Source organism: Nyctibius grandis, chromosome 5 (assembly GCF_013368605.1).
Source record: "Nyctibius grandis isolate bNycGra1 chromosome 5, bNycGra1.pri, whole genome shotgun sequence".
In the NCBI taxonomy this organism is placed as follows: Eukaryota; Metazoa; Chordata; class Aves; order Nyctibiiformes; family Nyctibiidae; genus Nyctibius; species Nyctibius grandis.
This window is the reverse complement of record NC_090662.1, coordinates 73,811,338-73,821,275: the sequence shown is the minus strand read 5'-3', so window position 1 is coordinate 73,821,275 and position 9,938 is coordinate 73,811,338. Positions and strand designations below refer to the sequence as shown.

Genomic DNA, 9,938 nt, shown 5'->3' with positions numbered 1-9,938 from the left:
CGCTGAATGGCAGCACAGCCTTCTGGTGTATCGGCCACTCCTCCCAGTTCTGTGTCATCAGCAAACTTGCTGAGGGTACACTCTGTCCCTTCATCCAGGTCATTGATGAACAAGTTGAACAAGACTGGACCCAGTATTGACCCCTGGGGAACACCGCTAGCTACAGGCCTCCAATTTGACTCAGAACTGCTGATCACAACCCTCTGAGCTCTGCCATTCAGCCATTTCTCAATCCACCTCGCTGTCCACTCATCTAACCCCCACTTCCTGAGCTTTCCTATGAGGACGTTGTGGGGGACAGTGTCAAAAGCCTTGCTAAAGTCAAGGTAGACAACATCCACTGCTCTCCCTTCATCTACCCAGCCAGTCACGCCATCATAGAAGGCCATCAGATTGGTCAAGCATGATTTCCCCTTGGTAAATCCATGCTGACTACTCCTGATAACCTTCTTTTCCTCCACATGCTTAGCAATGGCGTCCAGAACAAGCTGCTCCATCACCTTTCCAGGGATGGAGGTGAGGCTGACTGGTCTGTAGTTTCCTTGGTACTCCTTCTTGACCTTTTTGAAGACTCGAGTGACATTGGCCTGGTGTCCTCAGGCACCTCTCCTTTTCTCCATGACTTTTCAAAGATGATGGAGCATGGCTTAGCAATAACATCTGCCAGCTCCCTCAGCACTCATGAGTGCATCCCATTGAGGCCCATGGATTTGTGGGTGTCCAGTTTGCCAAAATGATCTCTAACCCGATCCTCCTCCATCAAGGGAGAGTCTTCCTTTCTCCAGACTTTCTCTTGTACCTCCAGGCTCTGGCATTCCTGAGGGCTGGCCTTAGCAGTAAAGAGTGAAGCAAAGGAAGCATTCAGTAACTCCACCTTCTCTGTATCCTTCATCACCAGGGCACCCTCCTCCTTCTGCAGTAGGCTCACATTTTCCCTAGTCATCCTTTTGCTGCTGATGTACTTGAAGAAGCCCTTCTTGTTGTCTTTCATGTCCCTTGCCAGATTTAATTCCAAGTGGCACTTAGCCTTCCTCACCACATCCCTGCATACTCTGACAGTGTTCCTATATTCCTCCCAAGTGGGCTGTCCCTTTTTCCACGTTCCATGACTTTCCTTCTTCTATTTGAGTTTTGCCAGAAGCTCCTTGCTCATCTATGCAGGTCTCCTGCCCCCTTTGCTTGATTTCTTACTCATAGGGCTACACTGATCTTGAGGTTGTTCTAGTGTTCTTCTTCCAATGGAACCGGTAACATTCCAGCAAAGGTCCAGTGTTACAATCTGAAATGTGAAAGCTCATGGCTCCACCAGATGTGGAGCTCTGTGCAGAGAATCACCTCAGTAAAACATCTCACAGCAAATACTTTGAGCAGTCTGCCACCCACGTCCTCTTAGGCACTCTTTGAGTCAACATGGCAGATCTAGCAGCTCCAAAACCTGAAAGATGTCTGTGAATTACTAAATTATTTGCAACTTAGTACATTGCTGCATTTTCTCTGCTTTTCCATTGCCCCCTCCTCTCTTCTGAAATAGGCAGTGAGAGCACCAATGGGAGCCAGTGTTAACTCTTCCTCTCTCCACCCCGCTCAAACTCAACTGTCCCAGGACCCATAGACTCACCAATGTTGGGTTGCCACATTGAACAGAGTCTGGGTCATGCCTCACCAGTCAAAAACTTCCACGGAGCAGGGAGTGATGGAGTCTTGAGCAGTATCCCTGGTCAGTGGGAGTGCAATGACTATATGTCCTTTCTCTCTAGAATCAATTGAGCTTGAAGAGCCTAGGGATGACCCAGGTTACTGTTCTTACCTTTCTCACAGAACATAGCTAAGAAAAAGGCTTTTGCAGACCTGCTTTACACCAAAGACAGTGCTTGACTTGCTCTGCCTTGAGATAGCCCATGAACTCAAATGCTGGAAATAATGTGCTGGTCTGGGGTCATGGCCAGACACGGATGTAAAAGTCGTGAGGAAGAGGTGGGCGTACTGTTCTTCATGAGGTTTCCTTATGTTGCTCTGTCCACCTCTGTTGCGGAGTGCTTAGGCAGAAAACCCTCAGCCTAGAATTAGAGGGTGACCTGAAAGCAGAGTGTGGGACTGCACTCTCAGGTACCAGTGAGTTTTGTTGACTCCAAAGTCTACCTCTAGGCTCTGCTCCATACAGACATGCTGCAGATATGGCCTGGGCTGGGATTCTTGGAAAGAAAATCATCTTGCTTGATGCTGGCATTCAACCTGTGTAGACAGATGGTGAGTTCATAGGGACAGTCAATCAACCTCTGTCCTCCGTGGAATAGGCTTGAGACATACCCTGCATGGGGAGGGTTGATAGCCCAGTGGCATGGTCAAGACCTACCCACTTCAGCTTTTACCTTGCAACGCTGGTAGATGATGACAAGAGCTAAATAGGGCTGATTATAAAAAAGCTCTGCCATGGAGTCCTGAGGTGTGCAAATAAGTGAATGTGGCATGAGTGTTAGAGTGGCTTTGCTGGTATTGCCAGAGGGCTTGTGAATAGCCCGTGCTCCTCAGGATGATGTGCAGGCTGCATGCAACTGGGATGGTCTGGACATTCTCAGAGGGCTTCTCATTTACATGTGGACTGGGTGCTGTGCCATAGGTGCCCTCCAGAGCAACACAACAGAGCAGAGGAGTTGTGAGTTATTATCTCTAATTTTTTATGATACTCTCAAAATCAGCCTCTTAGAGGGATTTTAAAAAAACCTTTAATGTGGCCATACAAAACGTAAACCCTTTTTCTCTATTTAAAAATAGACACATCTCTGAAAATAGCATTTTTTAATAATCTAGAGCTTAGGAGTACTGTCCACTAGATCTTAGGCCAAGAGAACCACTAAGTCCTGTGATCTATCACTTTTGTTCTGACTAGAGATCAAAATACATCAACAGGCAAATTAAGGACAGTTAACTTATCTCCTGTGACAGATGTACATCACTCTCTACAGACTGGTTACCTAAGTGACTCACTAATAGTGCAATAATCGTGGATTATTTTAGAACAGTAATGTGCCATGTTACAAAACAGTGCACTCCTAAGAAGTTCCTTGGTGATCATACAAAAACCTCTTTTGCTTTTAATTTGGTGTGTGAAAGTCTGTGCATTTCCCCCACATTCTAACACCTTCTTATGTTAGGTGAATGAAGATACGAATGCTTCCCTGTGTGCCCTGTAGAACTACATTCTGTCATTCTGTTGCCACCTACTGGGAGAACTGACAGCATCTCATTTCAGGTATTTCTGAAATCCCAAAGTCTAGTATTTCAGTACCCACATAAAACTGCTATATTGATAAAATACTGGCTTTCAGGTATTATCCCTGAAACAGAGTACTGTATTATGTATTTTTAAAATTACTTTTAAATAAAGAAAAAATAAGTACGTGTTGGGATACAGTTTGAAGAGACTTACCTTCTTCTTGGTAAGAATTGTCATATACAAAATTTCTCTATATATGTTAAAAAATCTAGAATTAGACCTGGACTTGCAGAATTATCTCCCCTAATATAGCAAGTTCAGAACTATAGTTTGTAATATAAAGATCAGCCATTCATTTTGCAGATGAAAAGACCAACTACATCAGTAGTGTTTCTGGATGTGCCTGTTTTTCTTTATGACCTTTTAGCAAACCTAATACAAAGAGATTTACCAGAAAGGGGACAACAACACTCAACAGTTTTGGGCAAAACATAATTTCTGTAGCCCTGCTGGAGTTGTACACCATGAGTATATGTTTCAGTGAAGACATGTTTGGTTTTTTTTAAAAAAAACATTTATGAAAGATCAATAGTAAATCCAGCATTAAAATAACAGTGGTATATATTTGGTCTCCAGGGTGTCTCCCCTTCATCAGTGTTAAGGGAAATCTTCCAGATAACCATGAGCTCATAAGCAAGTCAGACACAATGGCAAGGTCAGCACCGCAGGCTTATTGTTTTGTGGCAGGCATTGTTCAAGCACAGGGCTGCTCAACAGGTACCCCCAAATGGACACCATTTTCTTTACCTTCTATTACTTTTTTTTTGCTTCCTCCCCCCAGGCCCACCCCCGCACCCCCAAACAGACACACACACATGCACCACTTTTTCACCATTGGCCCCGTTCTGCTAATTTTACATCTTCAGTTGGTAATTTCAGCTTTAGTTAGTACCCTCAGTAAGCCAACACCCCCTTCACTTTCTGTTGGTATCTTTCTTACACTCAAGGCAGGGGTCCCCAAAACTCCCCTTTCACTATATGTAATGCCTGATAGCTTCTCCTGCCATTACCTCACTACTTTAGACACAGGTTAGTGTTGCCCAGTCACTTATCCTGTTCCATTATCTGCAACATCCAGTATCTCTTGTTATCCCATCAGTTTAACCTCAGGCCATGGCTGGCCATCTGCCTGCATGCCTTAGTAATATATTGTTCTAAAATCCTAAAACAATGGGAATGTACAAAAATATACCTTATGAAGACAAGCTGTGAAGTCATAGTTGGTGTTCTTAGACATGCCACCTATACCTATCATCACATGCATTTTTTGTCATGGTTTTGATTTATTGTGATCTCAGTAAGTCTGGTGGAGCTGGTCATTCTTCTGTCCTGCATGCCACAAGCTGGTCATTTTAAGGCCCTTGACTCTTGTCACAGATGTTGTTCGTTTAGCAGTACAGCAGAACTGTCAGCATACTTGTGCCTCCAGACCAGCCCAGTTATGATTGTTACACAGTTGCCGCACAAGCATAGTGTGCTCTAAACTCCCGCTGAAGCTAAGAGTACCTGAATCATGCCCCTACTCATGGCAGCTGGCAAAATCACACCTTCTAACCACCCCGCACTGTGGATTCCATATAAACAAGGGCACTAGCACAAGCTGTATGTTCTTGGCACCAGCAGAGTTCTCACTGCATCTTACAGTTTTACAAACATTATATTTTGAACAAGTATGAAATAAAGACTGAGCACTGTGGGTAACTTCTCCTTACATAGAGTCTGTAGCAATTATCTGGAACATTTTGAAGCAGGAGTTCCTCAATATTACAGCCATATGACTGTATCTTTGTACTGAATAAATGACAGTATAGATGACAAAGATCCTTTCAGGATATATTAGCAAAAGATACGAAGCCTGTCACCCTCTGAGGCAAAGCGACTAATGATTAGCTGGTTATATATCCTGCATTTACTGTATTGTCATCTCACAGTGGAGAACTCATCCTGCTTATAGTCTACTAAGACAGCAATGGACTTGGTGTGTGCGAGACACGAAGAAATGAAGCCACATGAAAAAAAAAGAAACAATCTTATGTGCAGGAAAGGACAGAGTGGATTTTAAGATTCCTCTTCTTCATTTTCTTCTACAAATGAGTCAGTTCCCACTTCTTCATAGTCCTTCTCCAGAGCAGACAGGTCTTCTCGGGCCTCTGCGAATTCTCCCTCCTCCATGCCTTCATTAACATACCAGTGCACAAAAGCTCTCTTGGCATACATGAGGTCAAACTTGTGGTCAAGCCTTGCCCAAGCCTCTGCAATGGCCGTGGTGTTGCCCAGCACGCAGACTGCTCGCTCAACCTGGGCTAGGTCTCCTCCTGGTGTAACTGTAGGAGGCTGACAGTTGATCCCAACCTGCAAATAATAATAGAAAAGATGGAGGAATTAAAAGAGTTATGGGAAAAGGGATAAAATTAGACAATAAAAAGAGTTATGGGAAAAGGGATAAAATTAGACAATAAACAGGGTAAAAAAATTGTAAAACCATCGGTGGGGGGAGGAAAAGACATAGGGAGAAACCCAAATGACCTCAGTGTTAAGTGTAATGTCATTCAAGCTGCTTTTTTCTGCACAAGTCAATTCCTTACCCTCACTCAAGGAGGGGGAAAAAAAAAAGAGACCAACCTGAACTGGACTTTAAATGAAGAAAAACTTATTAAAATATGTCAGTATGCATGGAAAAACTGGGGGCAATGAAAAAAAATCTGTCTTTGCAGAGATGTTGTAGAACTGTTTCACCTGCCAAAATATATTATTGATAACTTTAGAGATTTTTTTGGTTGGTTGGTTTGGTTTTTTAAATCTATGAAGGACACTCTCAAGCGTCTCAGTGTGTTCAGAGTATAAGCATTACCTTGATCTTTCTTCTAAAATGCAATTTCTTTAAGCTTAAAGTCTTACAGATTTTATATAAGACTTTATAAACATTCCTGTTACTGAATATAGAAATACCATATATGCTTCCATTTATTTAAATATGTAGAAGTCTGTGTGTCAATGGGATGTCCAAAGGAGAAAAGGCACATTTTATACAAACGCATCTTTCTTACATTCATTCGTCTCAGAAATGGGTCTAAAATTTTAAGTACAAGATTTCTGCTAGACTGAACTTGCCCTTTAAACATTAAAGAGAAGCTCATGGCAGCCCTACTCACCTTGAAGCCTGTTGGACACCAGTCGACAAACTGGAGCGATCTGTTGCTCTTGATGGCAGCAATTGCAACATTGACATCGTTGGGAACTATGTCACCACGGTAGAGCATGCAGCAGGCCATGTACTTCCCATGTCTTGGGTCACACTTCACCATCTGGTTGTTGGGCTCAAAGCAGGAGCTGGTGATTTCAGCCACCGAGAGCTGCTCGTGATATCCTCTGTCAGAGGAGATGATGGGGGCGTAGGTCACTAAGGGGAAGTGCATACGTGGGTAGGGCACTAGGTTTGTTTGGAACTCTGTCAGATCCACATTGAGGGCACCATCAAAGCGCAGTGAGGCGGTGATGGAAGAGACTATCTGACTAATGAGGCGGTTGAGGTTAGTGTAAGTGGGGCGCTCAATGTCCAGGTTTTGCTGGCATATATCATAAATGGCCTCATTATCCACCATGAAGGCACAGTCCGAGTGCTCCAGGGTGGTGTGCATGGTCAGGATAGAATTGTAGGGCTCCACAACAGTGGTTGAGACCTGAGGGGCGGGGTAGATGGCAAACTCCAGTTGAGACTTCTTTCCATATTCAATGGAGAGGCGTTCCATCAGTAAGGAGGTAAAGCCGGAGCCGGTGCCCCCACCAAAGCTACGAAAGATGAGGAATCCTTGCAGTCCACAACAGGCATCAGCCTGAAAGCCAACAAGAAAAGTGAAAGAATAAGTGAACATATCTTTAAATTACACCCTCAAATAGAGACAGCAACACCCACACTCAGTGCACAGCACAAAAGTCAGCAGTTTTCCCAGAAAATTCTCATGGTCTATTTTCCCCTGTGAATCTCAGGCTAGAGTATCAATAGAGTAATATTGTTTTTTTTTCTTACAGTAATAATGCTATAGCAATATTTGAGGTTTTCCATTTAAGTCTTCCATTCATATGAAAACTAAGATGGGACATCCAGGACCTGCATTTCTCTGTTCTGCACCAATGACAATAGTAAAAGCAAACTGAGAGCCACTATCAAAAAAAAAAAAAGTATGTGGTGTTTATTTCCCCTCTCACCCTCCTAAGGTCTTGCTTCCAATGTAATAATGCATACCATCTTACGGATACGATCTAATACAGTGTCAATTTTGTCTTTGCCAACAGAGTAGTGGCCACGTGCATAATTATTTGCTGCATCTTCCTTGCCAGTGATCAGCTGTTCTGGATGGAAAAGCTGCCGGTAGGTGCCAGTCCGCACTTCGTCTGAACAAGAGAGAAAAAGCATAAGCTTGGAAGAGAGAATTCACCAAGGCTGATAATGTTTGCAAAACAAATGGAGCATCTTATGTTGGCAGAAAAGGGGAGATCTGTATGTTGAAAAACAAAGTACAGAGGGGAGCAGTATCATCTGAGATGTTCTCAGTTTTGAAAAAAAAGAAATGGACTCTGCTCCAAGTGTAAGTTGCTGTGTTATACAAATGAATTCATTTATCAAATGAGAGCTGTGCCAGGATGTGGTAAAATTTAAGCTCTATGTAATAATCAAATGAAGATCCATCAGAACCTTCAGGGGAATGACTGGAAAAAGAGGAGATTTGCAAGAGTAAAACAGTGGTTTTCCCTGAAAATCTGTCAGGACACTTCTGTTGTCTGATTCTTCACGCTCTTCTCTTACATCTGAATGTGAGGAAAGCATGTTCCATCAGTTAGCAGAGGAAAAATATCACCACAAAAAGAAAACCCAGAAAGGAATCTCTTTAAGAAACCTAAACTGTACTTAAAACCAGTGGAGGTTTAAACAATAGCATACTTTTGATTTTACTAATTTTTAGTAGAGCACCCATGACAGAGTGCAGTCCAGTTTTCATCATTTCATTAGGAATAGCAGAGCTTTTATTAATATATTAAAAACTCACAACCTGTATGTTTTGCCTGCATGTTGGAATCAACCGTAATGGCAAGGGCATTATCCTGCTATTCAGTGATCTGAACTTTGGCACCCAGAAGAGTTAATTCATTCTATTTTCCAAGACTAGTTCTATACTGACCTATTACAGTTTGCTCCAAGTCCACCATAACAGCCCGGGGCACATATTTGCTAGACCTTGTCTCTCTGAAGAACGTGGCAAAAGAGTCATCTTTGCTGGGTTGGTCGATGAAGGTGCCATTTGGCTGAATGTTGTGCTCCAGACAGAAGAGTTCCCAACATGCACTACCCATTTGAACTCCAGCTTGGCCAATGTGAACAGAGATGCACTCACGCTAAAAGGGAAGGACAAGGGAAATGGTGAGAAGAACCAGTGAATATCCTAAGAGTCTATAAGCTGATCTTACCTGAAACCCCAAATCAACCAACAAATACAAAATTTTTCACAAGACTGGAATTAATGGAAAATATTCTGACACATTTACAAATAGGACAAAAAATATTTTGCTGTGTGTAGAAAGAAACAAGAATCACAATGGCTAGAGATTTTCAGCTATGCCTACACATGGTGTACACAGGATCTATGCGTCAGTGCAGATAAGCCCATACAGACAGAAAAACTGTGTATAGGTACACATTGGGCCCCTCATTTAAAGAAGGACAGGGAACTGCTAGAGAGAGTCCAGTGCAGAGCCACGAAGATGATTAAGGGAGTGGAACATCTCCCTTATGAGGAGAGGCTGAGGGAGCTGGGTCTCTTTAGCTTAGAGAAGAGGAGACTGAGGGGTGACCTCATTAATGTTTATAAATATGTAAAGGGCAAGTGTCATGAGGATGGAGCCAGGCTCTTCTCCGTGGCATCCCTTGACAGGACAAGGGGCAATGGGTGCAAGCTGGAACACAGGAGGTTCCACTTAAATATGAGGAAAAACTTCTTTACGGTGAGGTTGACCGAACACTGGAACAGGCTGCCCAGAGAGGTTGTGGAGTCTCCTTCTCTGGAGACATTCAAAACCCGCCTGGACGCATTCCTGTGTGATATGGTCTAGGCAATCCTGCTCCGGCAGGGGGATTGGACTAGATGATCTTTCGAGGTCCCTTCCAATCCCTAACATTCTGTGATTCTGTGATTCTGTGATACACAGAATAAACAACAGTAGGTCCCAGCTAAGGAATATGAGCCCAGTACAGTTACCTGGGACAAGCTATGCTGCCTTATTGATGAACAGATAAAGCAAAGGGAATGAAGTTTCTTCTGATCTCTCAACCTTCTGTTGAATATGTGTGTTGGACAGGTGGAAAACAGGTTTGTAGAAATTAAACGAACTAGAATTAAAGTGCCTTTAGTACCTTAATCAGTTTCAACCACTGATTGTTTCTGCCCATTCTCTGGGTACTTTTAATTCAATTTAACATGTGAAGAGTTAACTTGATGCTCAAGAGGACTTAGTACTCTTTACGTTTGACTAAATTAATCTCCTGAGAAATCTTTCTCATACATACACTTCTGTAATCATGGTTGTTCAGTCAATAACCAGTTTCTAAAGTATTTATTACTGTCATGCACACAGTTTAATAACAGAAATCTAAAACACAAAATATAATATT

The 9,938-nt window shown here is 42.8% G+C and overlaps 1 protein-coding gene across 1 annotated transcript; it reads right to left on the bottom strand.

The window, feature by feature from the left end:
• Positions 1 to 5,332: 5,332 nt before the first annotated feature.
• LOC137663678 (tubulin alpha-2 chain) lies at positions 5,333 to 8,638 on the bottom strand. Its single transcript, XM_068401139.1, has 4 exons — positions 8,452 to 8,638; positions 7,518 to 7,666; positions 6,427 to 7,107; positions 5,333 to 5,626 (listed from the first exon to the last, which is right to left on the bottom strand). The coding sequence occupies exons 1-4, from the start codon at positions 8,621 to 8,623 to the stop codon at positions 5,333 to 5,335; spliced, it is 1,296 nt and encodes a 431-aa protein (XP_068257240.1). The 5' UTR covers positions 8,624 to 8,638.
• Between the last annotated feature and the right edge of the window lie 1,300 nt (positions 8,639 to 9,938).